This window comes from Macaca nemestrina, chromosome 11 (assembly GCF_043159975.1).
Source record: "Macaca nemestrina isolate mMacNem1 chromosome 11, mMacNem.hap1, whole genome shotgun sequence".
Taxonomy (NCBI): domain Eukaryota; kingdom Metazoa; phylum Chordata; class Mammalia; order Primates; family Cercopithecidae; genus Macaca; species Macaca nemestrina.
The window spans coordinates 13,126,325-13,144,753 of NC_092135.1; the positions used below are offsets into that span (position 1 = coordinate 13,126,325).

General features: G+C 44.0%; 1 protein-coding gene across 4 annotated transcripts in view; it reads left to right on the top strand.

Annotated features, from left to right (window-relative positions):
* The first annotated feature begins 1,713 nt into the window (after window positions 1-1,713).
* Window positions 1,714-18,429, top strand: part of LOC105492505 (coiled-coil domain containing 93) — a 94,332-nt gene continuing 77,616 nt past the window's right edge. For 2 of the 4 annotated variants that reach the window (XM_011759700.2, XM_011759701.2), the window contains exons 1-4: window positions 1,714-1,902; window positions 7,231-7,344; window positions 8,762-8,856; window positions 14,605-14,716. In XM_011759700.2, the coding sequence (XP_011758002.2) occupies window positions 1,861-1,902; window positions 7,231-7,344; window positions 8,762-8,856; window positions 14,605-14,716 (363 nt within the window). In that variant the 5' untranslated portion in view covers window positions 1,714-1,860. Of the gene's footprint in view, window positions 1,903-7,230; window positions 7,345-8,759; window positions 8,857-10,786; window positions 10,871-14,604; window positions 14,717-18,429 lie in introns of those variants that run through there. The other 2 variants (XM_011759699.2, XM_011759702.3) reach the window with 2 other exon arrangements.

An 18,429-nucleotide genomic window follows, 5' to 3' on the forward strand; every position in this document is an offset into this window, starting at 1 on the left:
TATTATATACAGCTGTTTAGGCTTGCCTGCTATATGAGATCTTACTACCTGTTCCTAGGCATCAGTACCTGTCTGGTCACTCAACAGTGGCCACAAATGATTGTCACTCTCCATGCCCCATCAACCTATACCATTTCAGTGAAGGACAGTTTTAAAACTACAAAAACAACACATTTGGGAAGTTATGAGAGTAGAAATTGAGGTTTATTGGCTTTACAAAGCATAAGAGCAAGATATACCACACAGGAGGGTTCCCATCTCAATACCTTAACTTGCATATTCACATTATTCAAATTATTGGGGACCAGGGGTTGGGGATGGTGCACAGTTTTGAGTAATATTTGCTAGTTATATTTAAGAACAAAACGGCGTCCTTAGGGCACTTCCAACTACTTGTGAGCTCTGGCTCCAGACAAACCACTGTCTATCAGGATAAACTCCAGGAGGAGTACAAAAGGTGCAAAAATAAAATAAAAATAAAATAGAAAACATCACTGCATATATATATACACACATATATATACACACACACATATATATACACATATATACATATACACACATCCATATATATAATTTTTAGACAGGGTCTTGCTCTGTCACCCAGGCTGGAGTGCAGTGGTGTTATCATAGCTCATTGCAACCTCAACCTTCCCGGCTCAAGCAATTCTCCCACCTCAGCCTACCGGCTAGCTGGGACCACTGGCACCCGGCTAATTTTCTTATTTTTTTGTAGAGATGGAGGTCTCACTATGTTGCCCAGGTTGGTCTCCAACTCCTGGGTTCAAGCGATCCTCCTGCCTCGACCGCCAAAGTGCTGGGATTACACGCATGTGTCACCGCGCCTGCCTACTCTTTTAAAGATGCAAGGGATGCAAAGAAGGGAGGAAAGCAAACACAAAACCTTTTTGATCTCAAGGAGCTAAGTGTCTGACACTTCCCATCCCACACACATATACAGAGGGAAGGATCTCTTCTACAGCAAAAGTTTTCACGGAAGTCATCTCTTTCCTCATCGCTTAAAAGAAACAAAAAGCCAAGAGCCGTTTTGGAGCGGGTGTGGGGGCCTGCGACCTCTTGTCTAGTTACCATCCTCCGGGACCGACAAGGGGTACACCAAATAAGGGACGCGGCGGCTAAAATGACGTGAACACAGGAGTCCGCAGTCTCTGAGATGTCATTCCTCCGGGAAGACCCAGAAACCGTGAATGGGGCGGGATGGTGGGCAATATCTAAAGCGAGGTTTCCTGGGATCGCGATGCCACTGGCCAGGACGCTGGAGAGGGCAGCCGGCATGAAGAATTCCTTCTCAAGGGGTCCGTTCCTGGGATGTATATGGAGAAATCTGTCCAAGCGTGCGTTTCTAAGGGCTAGAGCTGGGCATGCATTCAGAATCCTCAAGCTCATGTGTACTTGGACTCTGACCCTGAAGCGAGGGAGTTTCCGAAGTCTGATTCACGGAGGAGACAGGACCCACTTGGGGTATCCGATGCCAGCGAGATGGGAAGGGAGCTGAAATGCAAAATGTCCTCAAGATGCAGGAGGAGCACCTCTCAAGCAGCGCCTGGGAGAAAACTTCAGAGAATCGGCGCGAAGATCCAGCACAACCCCAGAAACCGCAGCCCAGCCCACTGCTCCCCGGGCTGTTGTGGCGCAGGCGCAGTGGCGCCGCGCTCAGGCCCCAGCGCGCATGCTCTGCCCGGCCGCGGCGCTCCCGGCCAGCGGCAGCAGCAGCAGCGGCGGCGGTGGCGGAGGAAGTTTCCGCTTTGCACTTACCCCGGTAGCAGCTCCGCGACAGGGACAGCTTCCTCCGGACGCTTGGCGGGCTTCGCTCTCGCCTTACGACAGCCCGGTCGGATCATGGGGTTGCCCAAGGGGCCGGAGGGCCAGGATCTCCCGGAGGTAAGAACGCCTCCTCCTTCCCTGACACGTCGGGGTTCCTGCTAAGAGAGGGCCAAGCCGCGGGGCGGCTGACTGAGCGGGCCCTGGGTACGATAGGGGCGCCCCGCCCCCTTCCTCAGGTGTATCCACCTCGGGGAAGCGCCGACCCTCTTCTTGGAGGCGGGGAGCGGGTGCCTCTGCATGGGCAGGGAGCAGCGGGCGGGTAGGGACAAACTTAAGCCGCTCCCGGGTCTCTTGGGGCGGAGGTGGCCTTCCCAGCCCGACACCTGCCCTGACGCAGCCCCACGCGCCGGGGGTCCCTGGGCTCCCACCTTTCCCCCTGCCCGGGACAGACTCCCCAACCACAAACTGCAGGGCTAGCCCAGGCTGCTGGGCGCTGGAGTCACGAGACCGCTGTCCGAGGCGGTCCGGGCTCGGGTGGTGCGAAGGGCGGTGACCTTGGGACGCCTACCGCCACCCCGCAGGGTCCCGGCGGCCAGCCCCACCCGCCTTGCTGTCGGGAGGGAATGCTACCCTCCTTGAATTGACCCGGACCGGGGCGGCGGGAGGAAGTTTGGGAGACTTGCGCGCACCAGGGAGGTGTCCCGCTGGGTCAGCGCGCCTGGGCGTTCGGGGTGGGACGCATGCCTGGGGTGCTGTGTTGGGGGGGACCGAGCTCTGGGCGGAAACATTGCAGCTTCTCCAGAAGAGGGCGGGGTTCTTTTCCAGAGGTGTTTGTTGAGTACTCACTTAGTGCTAGGGAGACTCAGGAGTGGTTTGCGGATTTCCACGTTTGCTGGGAATACAGGGAAAGTGTATTCATTTTCTTTTGGCTACAAATATCACTTAGCATCTCATAGGTAGTTTGCATCTGTCGTCCCTTTCAGTTGATTTTACTCAAAGGCTAGTCTAGTTTACTGGATTCTGGAGAGAAATGGAATCCACGCCGCACCTCTGCCTTTTTCCTAAGATTCTGGAGCAGGCATTGGGCAGTGACTGTTTGCTTGACCTGGTGAGTCTGGTCCCTTCACGCTTACCTGCCTGTGACCAATCTTTCTCCTCTGCACTCCTCCCAAATCCTCAATTCTTTCTTATCACAAGTATCCACTAATTGAGGGATCACTGTGTTCTGTGTCCAGAAGCTGGGAATATAGTGATGAGAGGACAGATGTGTCTGTCAGTGTGTGCTCCCAGAATGCAAGTCCATTTTGTTGTCTTAAGAAAACCTAACAAGCATAATGTCGTCAGAACCGCTGTATTAGGTAAAACCTTACATGCACGTTGCTTTGATGGGACCCAGGATAGTGAACAATAGGATTTGTACTGTGACATTTGCAGTTTTCTTTTTTGCCACTTCTTTATTGTAGGGTCTCATCAACTTTTTGCCTGGCCTTTTGTTGTTGACTCCTATGTGGTCTCCCACGTTCTAGTTTAAATCCCTCCAGCCCAATGTTCCGCAGTACTATCAGTGGAGGTCTTTCTAGGGAAAAATGAATAAATAAATAAAAAGCAACCTGCCGCTGTATGTCCTTCGTTTAAACTTTCACTGACTGCTAGGAGGCCAGGTCTGATTCATCATTGTTTTCCAAGACCCTGATACAGTTCCGGGCAATTAAGAGGTCAGGGTGAATATAATCAAATTATTATCATACAGTTCAGAAGCTAGTAAATATAAATATGGATAGTCTGTGTTATTAGGCTGTCACTAGACCAGTTAATTCATTAACTTCGTTCTTTTTTTATTTTTAGACAGAGCCTCACTCTGTCACTGAGGCTGGAGTGCAATGGCGTGAGCTCGGTTCATTGCAACCTCTGTCTCCCAGGTTCAAGCAATTCTTGTGCCTCAGCCTCCCCAGTAGCTGGGATTACAGATGTGAGCCACTGCCCGGCTCAAATTCATTCTTTTTAACCCTTTGCAAAGATAGCTAGACTGGGCCCTGCCTTCCAGCTTACAACAACTATAGGGGACGGAAATTGAAAATTTATTGGGCTTGGTGTAAGAGCTCATTGTTGTTCATCTTTGTCAGAAATTTAGTTTTAACAACTGGATGTATTAACCAGCCTGGTGGATTTTCATTGCTTCAAGAGAGGGTCTTTCATTCCCTGTGGATCAGGCAATGGCTCTTTTCCATTTCATTTCAGTGTTAATCTGTTAAGTGAATTTGGAGTCATACATTCCCATTTAGTGTCTCGTGCCACAATTACTTCACAAATTGTATTGCAAAAGTAAACTTCTCCATTCTAGGGGTGAGTGGATGGAAGCATGGGCCCTGCATCTGTAGTGGGGTGGCCAGTGGGTGCCCATTAGATAGGTGTTGAGGCAGTGATGATCCTATTTTTTCATTTGTTATTTTTTTGTCTTCTTCTTGTAAGTGTTTTCACAATAAATGATTGAACAAATGAAGTGTTCCTATTTTACACCCCAGAAATTTTAAGAAAGTACTTATATTATCTCATTTTCTTTTTCTGCTCTGTCTTCTTGAACTACAACTACTATTTAGCTTCTCTTTTCTTAGAGTGTTTTCACTTGTAGATGTTTCTCAACCATCCCAGATTTTTTGCAGAAGGGAGAGAAGGTGTGAATAATTTATATTACTTAAAATTTTTATGTCCACTAGGAACTAGTGAATGCTGATCTTCAGGATCCTTAATGGACTGGACCAGGGTCATTTCAGAGACGGATGTAGCTCAGTGATGTCACCTCCCCCACACCACTCCTACTCTATTGCAGGGGATTATCAGTCACTTTAATAATTCTGTATTAACTGTATTTTAATATGTATACTCCCTTTCCTGGCAGTGTATACATTAAAATAAACTTGTTTCCATTGTCAGGGATGTGACCACCGAAACATTTTATTAATGCATGACTAGTTTAGGTTCATTTACTTTTTGTAAGCATTAGTAGATCATTCTTTATTTAATAAGTGTGTCCTTTGAACTTAATGCTGTTTTGATACAGAGTAGTAAACCCAAGTATATAATATATACTCCTGTCCTTAACCCATCAATAGTCCAGTTGGAAAGACAAGCATGTACATAACACTAGATATCTCACTTAGAAGATGTTGATACTTAGTTATATGTACAGCATAGACTATAAGTAAAGTAGAAATGCAGAAGGGAGTGGCCATTTCAAGACAGACTTGTGAGGGATGGCGTTGAATGGGAGCTAGAATTTGAAAGTGATTTCTCAATGGTTAGAGAATATCAGCCATGGCCATCTTGATTGTTTTCGGGGTAAAGGATGAACCTGAAAAGATAGGTTGGTGGCCAAAGATCTGAATGTGAAACCAGACATCTGGAGTTTATCTTACAGGCAGTGTGTGTGGCGCACTGTTGATAAGGGCTGGGAGGGTGAGCTAAAGAGGGATAACATGAAAGCTGTGATTTAGGAAGGGGTGAACAAAACAAAGGAAGAAAGATGAAGAAGCATTTGCAGGAGTCCTGGAATGAAGTATGAATAAAAGGGAAGGGAAGATAAATGTGAGATGCATAGTAAAGGAAGACTTAACAGGCATTGTTGGGTAAGGGAGGACTCAGAGATGAGTATGAGCATGTGAACCAGGGTATCTTATTGGTGTTTTATATAGAGAGATGGTTTTTTATTTTCTGCAGCAATAGAAGAGAGGAAAGGTAGTTCATGATAATAAATAGATGAAGGAGTATTAGAATATTTAGATGGATTTCAGTATTAAATAAAGATCTGGGGTAAAAGGAGGATATAAATTAAAAATTTTCAATCAAAATACTGATATAGGGCCAGGCGCGATGGCTCATGCCTATAATCCCAGCACTTTGGGAGGCCGAGGCGGGCTGATCATGAGGTCAGAAGATCAAGACCAGCCTGGCTAACACAGTGAAGCCCCATCTCTACTAAAAATACAAAAATAAGAAAAAAAAAAAATTAACCAGGTGTGATGGCACATGCCTGTAGTTCCAGCTACTCAGGAGGCTGAGGCAGGAGAATCGCTTGAACCCTCCCGGAACTGAGTGCAGTGAGCCGAGATCATGCCACTGCACTCCAACCAGGGCGAAAGAGTGAGACTCTGTCCCAAAAAACAAAAAACAAAAACAAAATACTGATATACGTATATTAGATGAATTTATTATTTTTAAGGCAATCCTATTATGTGGCAATAATCACCCTTTAATATATCTCGGTTGGAAGACTTTCATATATTTGTTTTCGAGTTCAAAAAGGGAAGTACAGAGAGGGATATACGTTTGAATTCTCTTCTTCGTTTCTATGCCTCTTGTCAGTAACTTCTGGATGAATATAACGTTTTTTTTGTTTGTTTGTTTGTTTTTTGGAGACAGAGTCTTGCTCTGTTGCCAAGGCTGGAGTGCAAGGGCACAGTCTTGCCTTACTGCAACCCACGCCTCCTGGGTTCAAGTGATTCTCGTGCCTCAGCCTCCCGAGTAGCTGGGGTTACAGGTGTGTACCACCATGCTCAGCTAATTTTTTGTATTTTTAGTAGAGGTGGGGTTTTGCTATGTTGGCCAGGCTGGTCTCAAACTCCTGACCTCAAGTGATTGGCCCCCCCCTTGGCCTCCTAAATTGGTAGGATTAGAAGCATTAGCCACCGTGCCCCGCTAAGTATAAAGTTTTTGAGATAAAGTCTTGCTTTGTCGCCCAGGCTGGAGTGCGGTGGTGCAATCTTGGCACACTGCAACCTCTGACTCTTGGGTTCAAGCAATTCTTGTGCCTCAGCCTCCTGAGTAGCTGGGACTGCAGGCATGGGCCACTAAACCTGGCTAAGTTTTGTATTTTTAGTAGAGATGGCGTTTTACCATGTTGGCCAGGCTGGTCTTGAACTCCTGACCTCAAGTGATCCACCCGCCTCAGCCTCCCAAAATACTGGGATTACAGGTATAAGCCACCACGCCGGCCCTGAGTCCTAAGTGTAAAGTTTTTTTTAGAAAACACCATAAAACCTTGTTCCTGTGTGTGAGGAGTCATAATCTATTTGAGAAGACTGTCAAAGTAAACCATGGGTTAGAGAAAAAGGAAGTATTGTGTTCTAACCTTCCTTTTTCCTGGATTCCTTCAGCATGTGATGAGTAGTATATACTACTACTAGTAGTGTATACTAGTGTATACCTGGCATGTGTCTCCCTCAGCTATGAAGATTAACAGCCCGTTGAGGACTGGGGCCCATTTGTGACTCCGGCAACACTGTCCACATGCTTCTGTGTGACACTTGCTGAATTTTCAGAGAATCCATTGTGGTGATGTAGCCAATGTAATCTGCTCCTTGGCAATGAGATTGTGGCATCAGGGGATATACCTAGTGTTCCTTTATTCAGGATAGCTTTTACCAGCCACACTTTTACCTTTTGTTTTAGGTGGAAACAAGAGAAGATGAAGAACAAAATGTCAAGTTGACTGAAATTCTGGAGCTCTTGGTTGCAGCTGGGTATTTCAGGGCAAGAATTAAAGGCTTGTCACCCTTTGACAAGGTAAGGGGAAATCTTTCTAACCATTAGACTATCTTTTGTCAGAATGACATGGTTAATCATGGCAAAGAAAGGAGGAAGAGATGATGTTTTAACTTCCTCCATGTCTGTGTTTCCATTTCTTCCTAATTCAGATTCATTATGGAAGTGTTCAGACTTCTTTTCAAAGACAGAAATGATGCATCAGTGAATATGTCAGTTCCTTTTCTGTGCACAAAGCTTTAGGAAATGCAGAGAAGCAAAATTAATAGTTCCTTCTTTCAAGGAATTTAAAGTTCGTGTGGGGATTATCAAACTTATGGAAAATAAAATAATCAGAGTTAATAATGAGCTATCCCAAGTCAGTGTGCTCACAGACAGTTGCCAGATATTCTGTGGATGGTGAATGCTCTGATTTAGGACGAGAGAGAGATCACTGTGTGAAGAAACCTTTTAATTCAGCAGAACCTTGAATGATGATGCACAAATCATAGTAATAGGTGTTGAAGACACAAAGAAAAAACAAAGGCACAGTTCTCAAAGAGCCCAATTTCTGTAGAGTAGGGATGAGAGACAAGTAAATCAACATGCACAGAATAAATGGCATGATGCAGAAAAGTGCCACAGTGGGCTGTGCACAGAAAGGACGCATTCAAATCAGACAGGGCAGGCTATGGAAGACAGTGCTGAGTGCTCCATGGGGTCACAGTCCCGGCTGTGCATAGCAGAATCACTCTGGGTTATTTTATAATACAGAACCCATGATTCACTCATGGAAATTCTGGTTAGCTAGGTCTGGGCTTGGGTCCTGGAATCTGCATTTTTATTGGGCAACTCATAGGTGTCTTAAACAGCCAGGGGTAAGATTTACTATTGTTTTTTTCTAATATCAGACTGTGTCTGAAAAGGATTTTGTTTCACAATGGGTTTTTAGTCTTACTCTCATTTGCATCTCAGAGAATTCCTAAGGGAAAAGTAGGTAGATAATCATCTCAGGTAGATAAGAAAAGTAAGATGTATGGAAACAAAATGTCAGCCTTGCTGCCCATGTGTCTGGTCTATAAAACACAGAATGAATGTCTGTCCTTTTGACTATAAAGAGGATCTATGTACAGTATGTTCATTTAATAGTAAAAGTCAGCTCCTCAGTCATGCAAGCCACATTTCAACTGCTCAGCAGCCACATGCGGCTAGTAGCTACCGTACTGGTCCTTGCAGATAACAGAATATTTCTGTCACTGCAGGAAGTTTTCCGTAACAGTGCCATTTTAGATTAATTATAGTTGATGGGGTAAGGAGGACACATTCTCTCTCTCTCAAGATACATAATTTTGTATGTTTACTGAGTCTGTTAGAGCTATTTATAATTCACCTACCTTTCACTTCTTCCATTCTCCCCAAACGAGAAAGAGAAAACAAATATTTTCTTTATGTCTTGCAGGTAGTAGGAGGAATGACTTGGTGTATCACCACTTGCAACTTTGATGTAGATGTTGATTTGCTCTTTCAAGAAAACTCTACGATAGGTCAAAAAATGTAAGTTTTTCTATGGAAAACGTAAAGGTGGGGAGAAGGGAACTAACTTTTGAGTGTCCACTGTGTGCCAGAAGTTGGTTGGACACTTTGCATAGTTTAGCTTTTGTTACAATAGGTATTATCCCTGCTTTACAAATGGAACTGAGACTGAAAGACGCCAAGGTCATACAGCTAGATCAAAGTTTGTAGTGACTACTTAGTTTATCTTTCCAAAGACAGCTGATACAGGTGGAAGCTGGTTAGTGAGAGGAAAGGAGATGCTTTCCTTCCCCATTGCCTCTGTGTAAGGGAGAGCCTCACTTTGCCTTGTCTCCGAGAGAAAGCAGCATGGGCTCCTTGCTAGAGATCTCAGCTGAGCATACCCTGCCCAGTCTTTTGTAGTGCACCAGCTCACCAGGGGCTTGGCCATTTCATTAGACCATTTGGGATACCTGGTTCTTCTCCCAGCCCTCCAGTGGGCCTCTGTGTGACCTTCGGACAGCCACTCCTTCTGTGGGCCTCAGTTCTCTGACCCGTCAGGAGAGATTCCTGACCTCAGATATGCATGATTCTGTGACAGTCTGTTTATTCATTTCTCTGAAGTATTACCCTCTTCCAAGAGAAAACACTTCCAAAAGGAACAAAGATGTCTTATAAATAACATATGAAGCAATAATGGTGAGACAATGAAGCAAAAGGGGGAAAAAAATGGGGACAAAAGGCAGAGTTGGGGGATAAGACAACCACAGTGATGGATCACAAAATGCTTTGTTTTCCTACAATTGGCCAAAGATTTGCTCCTGTGTTTCTGGCAGCCAAGTGGAGGTGGTATCTGTGAGTTACTGAGCATCAGGAATGTTGTAATTTACTTTATACAGCATTTTCCCCTTAAGTTTCTAATTGCCTTTTTTTTTCCTGGTTGACAAAAGAAGCATATGCCTTTAGCTGTAGCTCAGATCAGCCAGCCTTTTTTTTTTTTTTTTTTTTTTTGGAGACAGGGTCTTGCTCTATCACCCATGCTGGAGTGCAGTGCTGTGAACAGCACTCACTGCAGCCTTGACTTCCTGGGCTCCAGTGATCCTCTTATCTCAGCCTCCTGTGTAGCTAGAGCCCAGGCATACACCACCATGCCCAGCTAATTTTTAAATTTTTTGTAGGGATGGGGTCTCACCATCTTGTCCAGGCTGGTCTTAAAACTCCTGGGCTCAAACGATCCTCTCGCCTTGGCCTCCTGGGATTAGAGGTGTGAGCCACCATGCCTGGTCTATGCTTCTTAATCAGGCTGTTTACTAGCATGAATTCATTGTCTTCTTGAGGATGCTCTTCTTGGAAGCTTCTATCTTTGACCTCATTGCTTCCTATACCTGTGGCACCCTTGATGTGCTGGTATTTCTTTTCATTGCATTGTCTAGTTTTGCCATTTCTTTGATTCCACATGTGCTTTCTTCCTAAATTCCCCTTGAGTTTTCCAGTGGTTGTTAGGCCCCATTTTCATTTCGATATCCTTAGGGGATATGATAGACTCCAGTGGCAGCATTCCATTATACTTTTAATAGATAGGGGAACACAGTATTTTTCTATGTCGTCTCAATTCCTTGTCTATATTTCTGAAATCTAAAAGACACTGAGAACTGTTTTTTCTTCTTTTAGAGTTTGGATACAAAGCTTATTTGGAAGCAAAACATGACCTGAATTGACTGAATTTATAGCTTTATTGATCCACTTATGTGACTATTCATAAGTTTTGCTGAATAAATTTTTTTTTATTATAGAGTGTGACTCTAGATTTTCCTGAGTTCTTACATAATATATAATATATACCCCTTAGGTATTCTAAGGAGCTAAATCTAAAAATTTCAGAATTCTGAAACACATCTGACTCAAAGGGTTTGGATAAGGGATTGAGGATGTGTTATATTCTCTGGTAAGTGCTTGATGTGTGTCTCTTAAGTGCAGAGCCATGAACTGTAACTGTGGGCAAAGCTGGAGACGGGTTTACGTGACTAAGGACCCACCAGACTCAGCAGTGCATCAGGTAGCTCATTCTTTATTATCTGTAGAAGACATTATAGCCACAGGGTACTGAGTCATCTAAAAATCATGTCTGTTTGGTTTTGGAATGTGTTCTGTTTGGAGTTCTCCCCGCACCATAGAGTTTCTGGTTAGGTACAGTTTAGACTAAAACCGTCCTATGTTTGCAGTTTTCCAGTATATCTAGTCAATTTAATGGGTGGGCTGGACATATGTCCAAGGAGCACACTTGCCTGTTGAGGGCATGGTTGCCTCTCAAGCTGTCTTCTTTATGTGCCCAATTGAAGTCCTAGTTCCCTGTCATCCTTCTTTGCTGAGAGTTCCATAAGCTTCTATCCTCTACTTCTATCCTCTTCTGAAGCCCCATTAACAGAGAGTCCTATGGCCAGAGGCCCGTAAATGAGATTTTACATTTATAACTGAGTTCATTTCAACAACAGACATTGTATTGGGCATCTGTGTTCCAAGCACTTGGATGTGTATTTTATTATTTTACCTTCACTGCCGCCTTTGGGTAGGGGTTATCCCTAGTTTTATGATAGGAGTATTGGACCTGGACCAAGTTACTTGACAAAAGTTTCAGAGTTGGTGGTGGAGCTTGAATTTACACCCAGGCTTAATTCATTCTCTTTCAGACTGTTTGCAGGGGTGAAGAAAACAGTGCACTGAACACTCTTAAAAACTAAAGGAGTCAAACTAATCACAGCTGGGCGTGTTAAAGTCTTAGTCTAGGAAACCTGCCTGGTGACCTCTGTAATTGTCACTTTCTATGATTTTTAGGAAATCTGAGGGCTCCACCTTGAGCCACAGGGAGAAGCTGAAAAGGGATTGTTAGATTTCTGGAAGTCTTTCTTACTTTCTTTCCCTGCCCCCAGCCTGCCTGCATTTTCCTCCATGTCCTCACCTTGGCTGCCAGGACTGCCCAGACTTGGCAGTAATTTCTGAGAGGTGGGTTTAAGAGGGTTGTAAATCCTAGGATGACCCGTGATAACCTTCTCTCCGGGCCTTTATGAACTGGGTGAGTAGGCTGGCTCTGAAGAGTGGCCAGGAAGAGCCGTGTCTGAAGGCAGGGGGTTAGGCTGGATGGTGGTGTGGATCCCAGCCTCTTGTTTTTAAGCTACTGTGGTGCTAGGCAATTGGTAACTCTATGCAAACCAATGTATCTGAAACCACAAGAGGGAGCTCTCCTCCTGCTGAACCAAAATGTAACTAAGGAAAGGCTGTATTGATCACATGCCCCTGTATAGATAGTTAGGACCTGCATTGAGCAAAACCAGGACTGATACTCATTTACATGTGCTAAGCTTGGAGTTTAGGCAGCAGAACCAGTTGAACACTCATCTCTTCTTACAAGTTTCAAGGAAATTAAATAAGCTATAAAAATCTGATGGAGATCAAAATTTAAAAAAAGTTTATCAGAGAGAGAGCCTCAGATATGTTGCCAAATGGATTTGTTAGTGTTTCACTACCAAGCTATCCCATGCGAGTCCCAAGCAGACCTGAACAACCACAGGCTAGGGCAGACAGCACATCTTATGGCACAAAAGATGCATGTGTCCCAGAGACAGGCTGCCTAGAAGGGAAGGGCACCAGGAGTGGCTGAGAGCTGCATGATAATTTTCTTCATCCTCTCAGGACTTTTGTTTTAAGAGACAGAGTTTCACTCTGTTGCCCAGGCTAGAGTGCTGTGGCATGATCATAGCTCTCTGCACCCTCAAACTCCTAAGCTCAAGTGATCTTCCTTCCTCAGCCTTTTGAGTAGCTGGGACTGTAGGAATGCACCATTATGCCTAGCTAATTTTTAAATTTTTTTATGCAGACAAGGTCTCACTATGTTGCCCAGGCTGGTCTCAAACTCCTGGCCTCAAGTGACCTTCTGCCTTGGCCTTCCAAGGCACTAGGATTACATGCGTGAGCTACCATGCCCCGCCCCTCTGAGGACTTTTGAATAAATCACTCCTCACCTCTGCTTCTGTTGGGGAGGAAGGATGAGGGGGCAGCAAATATTGTCCTATGTGCTTCCCTCCTAGGAGGTAGATACTCCCTTTCTTCTATGAATGTGTGCAGTGAGGGATTAATCCCCCTTCCATATTTTTTTCTGTTAACAAATTGGACCTGACATTTGGTCTTATGATCAGTGGGGTGTTACCGTTGTCCTCAGCAGTTTTAACCTTGGTCCCAACTTGTGAAGCTATTTTCCAGATACCGGACACTGTTTTTTTATGTGTTCTTAGTGATCATTCCCTGGGGGACTGCTTAACTTTAGCTCCTAGGTCACCTAGTTACTGTTAATACTAGGACTGAGGGATGAAACCTACTAAGTGAATCACAGATAAGACAGTAATAACTCTCACCCAGCCCTGAGTCGGATGTTCATCTTGAGGGTATCTGTCTCCTGGGAAGGATTATTGAACTGTAGAAAGGTAAAGGTGGACAAGACTTCTTTGAACAAGAAACACTTTTGGGAGACCCAAAACTTGTTGGATTTGAAGCACCTAGTACTAAGTGACCCTTGTTTACCTGGACCTTTGTCTATTAGAGCATAGTACTATATTTGTTTATAAGGCCCCAGTAGCTGCTGTGACTGGCTAAGATTTTTTTCAAGGGTCTTGTGTGGCAATATAACCTATTCATGTAGGCTGATCCAGAAGCTCCTATTTCTCCAGATGGCCACAAGACCATGCCTGGTGACTGCTTCTCAGTGTTCCCAGGCTACATACCATGGCTTTGGGGTCAGGCACACCACTGAATAGTATCTTTTCTCTCCCCTTGAGTCTGATTCAATTAAGATAGTGTAAGAAACAGGAATCACATAGCTAGAGATGAAATGCCTACTGATTCAAGAAGGAGGTTTCAAACTGCAATAAAACAGACTTGCATACAAATCCCTCCGCCACTGCTGCCATAAACTGTCCTGCCCCAGCTCAGACTGAGCTGAGAAACCTCCCTAGCAGGAGAGGATGCTTACCTCCTGACCTACAGAGAAGAAAACTCTGAGGCCCCAGGAAGCCTGGTTCCTCTCTTCTCAGTCCCACCTCGTGGTCTTCTATAGGAGGAAGACTGAGGCGAGGTGTTGGAGAGAGGTCAGTGTCCCTCATGAGATGCGGAAAATCTCTCTTCTGTATGGAAATAAGAGTGAGGAGAGACAGTTCCCTCAACGCTAGGATTTATTTTAGAGTATCAAAAAATTAAAGGCTGCTGTTTATTTTAAAAATATTTTGGAAAGGACTCCAAATCTCTTTTGGAAATGGGGCTCCATGTTTCATGTTAATATTCTGGGTACCTGGTGTAAGATCTGGTAATTGTTGCCTGAATGATATTTAGAATATTATTTTTAAACTTTTAGAAAGAGTAGATCAGTAAAATGAAATGTAAAAAGAATACGGGGCACTAATAACTTTTTATCTTACTACATAAGGATGTTAAAAAATAGCAACTACTACCTCTAACATCACCATCATTTAGTAAAATATTTTGCATCGAAATAGTAGGAAGAAAAACATGATAGAATAAAGGATGAAGGCAGTTTTGTGGCCACACACACACACACGCACATACACACCACTAAATTGTGCTTATTTTTCTCATTTTGCAGTCATCTAGGAGAAACTTGTCATGGTCTGGACTAGCCTGGCATGGAGAAGTCCCAGATCCTTCTGTGATGCTGCCCAGACTTTAGAGATGCTATAAAGGCTACTTAGTGTGCCTCACTCTTTGCTTGTTGCTTTTTCTGAACAGAGCTCTATCAGAAAAAATTGTCTCGGTCCTGCCAAGGATGAAATGCCCACACCAGTTGGAGCCCCACCAGATCCAGGGGATGGATTTTATTCACATATTTCCGGTTGTTCAGGTGAGAGCTTCTGAGTGGTTTCTTGTCCTCTTAACATCAGAATTCCTGTAATGGGCCTGGCTTGTCCTGTAATTGGTCTGTCTGTCCTGGATCCTGAATGTAATGGGTGTGGTAATGATTTGGTACAGCAGAACATGGTGGTGTTCCTTGTCATCTTCAGAAGATTGCCGGTCCCGCATGTACCCTAGTTTCATGCTGTCACCTGATAAGATCTTTGAATGTTCTCATCTGACTTTGCATTGCCTGTTTGGTAAAGACAGAACTCTATAGCCTGGTATGCTCTGTTCCCTTTTGACCTATTCAGCTTGATTTCATTCCTTGCTTTTTGTTCTTTTTGTTCTGTCACTCTCTGATATTCATTCCAATTTCCCCAGGTTTATTATGCTTCCGCCTGCCACAGTGCGTTTGCATTGCTGGTTCCTTGGGCTGGAATGCTCTTCCATTCTCTCCTTACCTGTTTAATTCATATGGCTTGCTTCAACCCTTCAGATCTCAGCTCCACCAAACCTCTTCAAGAAAGCTTTCCTTCATCCCCTAATCCACAGCATGTTCCTTCGTGGTATGCACTCCTATGGCCACATTCCCTTCCTTCACCAGAATCTTTCTTACTACAGTTTGTAATCATGTATATCCGTGTGTGTGATTGTTTATCTGCTTCTCCCATTAGACTCTAAGCTGCATGAGAGCAAGTCTGTGTGGCTGTCTTGCTTATTGTTTTGTTTCCAGTACCTACCAGAATGTCTTACAGTTTATAGATATTCAGTTCGTGTGGGTAAATGCCTAAAGGGGAGACTTCTCTTTGCCTCCAGCTATTTCCCAAACCCCTATGATTAAGTGGCTCATGCCATACAGCTCCCAACAGCTGGCCCTCCATATTCACAGTTCCACATTTATAAATTCAATGAACCATGCATCAAAAAAGTTTGGGGGTGTTGGGGGGAAACAATAAAAATAACAATACAACAATAGAAAGTAATACAAATTTAGCAAGCTGGAAAAATAATACAAATTTAAAAATACAGTATAACAACTATTTACGTAACATTTACATTGTATTAGGTATTATAAACTAGAGATGATTTAAACTATGGGGGGGGGAATGTGTTTAGTTTGTATGCAAATACTGTGCCATTTTATATCAGGGACTTGAGCACCTGTGGATTAGTATCTAGAGCGTCCTGGAACCCATCTGCCACAGATTCCTTGGATCAACTGCGTTCTATGCAGTTCTTCTCTATGGGTTTCCCCTAGGCATCTTAGAAAGAGGAGGAGCAAAGGGACTCAGGTGTGTTGCCCGCTGTGTGAACACTACTTCCCATCTGACCCTAATAGAGTTGTTTGAAGCATTTATTTTAATCCCTTACATTTGAGGAAAGTGAGAAATGTAATTTCCTTACATTTGGGAAAAATGAGACTGAGAGAAGGTGATTGATTTGCTTAAGGGCCGAGAGCTAGTGAGTGGTTAAGCAAAGGTTCCAGTCTAAACTGTGTCTCCAAGCCTGTGCTTTTCCCACTCCACCCTTCATGCAGCCTCCGAGAAGGAAGCTACACAGCCCTAGAAGCTACAAGTTTGCTAGTTCTGTGTTAAGATTATGAAATATAGGGGTCAAGACCCTGGAGACCTCCTGAGTTCAAATCTGCCACTTTCTAGCTGTGTGACCTTGGGTAAATAACTTTCTCTCTGTTAAATTGAAATAAGTAATAGCACCTACCTGATAGGATGAGAATTAAGTTAGTTGTATGTCTAAAGCACTTAGATGAAAGACTGAACATTTTGGCAAGTGCTCTGTGTTATGTAGTTTCTGTTAAGTGTTGAATCTTCCCCTCCGCTAGACTTCAAGTTGAATGCCATGAAATTTGTAAATTTGAAGCCAAGACTTTACCTTAAAATTGATTAGTATGTTTGTTAGCCCTTCTGTCTTTCTGATACAAGGGGACACTACCTGATCATTTTTATGAAAATAGGAAGTTGGGGCCCTGTGTTGATTGTTATTGAAACCTCCAACATCGTCAAACTGTGAAGTTGTTATCTTTCCCCCAAAATATGGATCTCTAGAGATTAGACCTTTTTTAACCCTACGCTAGGACTTTGGAGGCAAAAAATCTAGTCAGGCTGTGAGAAGAATGGGAAGTGATCTGCAGTCAGCTGGGTGTTTTGAAGGTCTAAATGTTCTCCATTGTGAGTGGAATGCTAGAGGGTTTGTCTGGATGGGAGGGCCCAGGCTAGTGGTTACGATTTCTTAATTTCATGGACCTGTAAAATTTTAAAGCAAAAATGGAGGTTGGCCTAGGGTTGCCACCTGTAGTTTGCCAGGCAAGGACACTTTAAAAAATGACTACAGTCTTGCTTTATCATTTCATAAAATAATGGCCATTTAATTCTCAAACTCAGAAAAAAGCAATCCTTCAAATTAAATGCATTTAACAATGATGAAACCTACCATATGCCTGTAGCTTTTGCCTGTTTTTGTTTGTTTGTTTGTTTGTTTGTCCCCCGTGGGCACCAGTGAAAGAATAATCACAGACCAGCAGTTGTAAGCCGTTGACCTACTTCTCTTATGTGATTCTAGAAGCCCATCACCTGTGTTCACACCATTTTAGCAAAGCTGTAGTAACACTGTCTGGATGCCAGCCAAGAAAAAACAGATCTAATTTCTGGCCCCTGGTGGTTCTAGATCATATCTTTTTCTCCTGTGTCGGACATGTGACTCCTGTGAAGGTCGATATTTTTCTTGAGTGCGAGGGAACCTGTGGCAGAGATAGGCTGTCCAAGAGTTTCCCTCTATAGCCTTTCATGCTAGAAACTCCAAAACGTCTGTCAGGACTCAACAAGCTTTCCCTTCCTAATGGGATCGTGCTCTCCAGGATCCAGCCAGGCGGTAACTCAGGGTAGGTCTGGGATTAGTGGAAGCAGCTCTGAAAGGGAAGCAGATTGAAAAGCCAGAAACTGTGTCTCCCAATTCAAAAGAAAGCAGAGCTAAATTGAGTTGAGCAATGAGTCAACTGCCTTAGTTGGCTCTTAGTTGTCCTGGGCCACTTAGTTGTACTGGGATGGGTACAGGTGAGGGGCTACAATTGTTCTGAGTGCTCTCTGATCTTCTCTCTCTGCTTCTGGATTTTAGTCTTTGTCTGAGGTCACTGTTTGGGGGTGAAGTGGTAGAAATATGTGGATGATACTAACAGCAAGGAATATTCCTCATAGAGTTTTTTGCTCTGTTCTGAGCAGCTGTTTCCTAAACATGTGCTTACTTGAGTTGGCTGCGCTTTTTGAACAAGCATCTCTTCCCATCCCTGCAGGAGCATCGTGCAGCACCATGTTATGTGCCATGTGCCTGCTTTCCTAGGTAGCTGACCCTCACCAAGTGTGATACGCTGTTGGCGAAACACAGCTGCTATCCAAAAACTGCTTTTGAGATGTAGTAGCTCTCTCTGGAGGGGGAGTGGCACCCCCTCTGTGATGTTCATCAGTAATTAAGGGAATGAATGAAGAACCGGGGAGGAGAAGCAAAGGCTCTTTTTACACTTTACACCTTTACCCTCAGAGTGGCTGGATCTTCTGCAGGTTTTAGTGGGGTGGTGTTTTAATGATAATAACTGGAGTTTTCAGTTGGGAGAAGTGAAGAGCAGCTGTTTCTGGATATCAGCCTAACAAAGCTGGGAAACATTTCATAAAACCATTTGTCCAGCCTTCGCTGTAGAATAGTCTCTTGAGT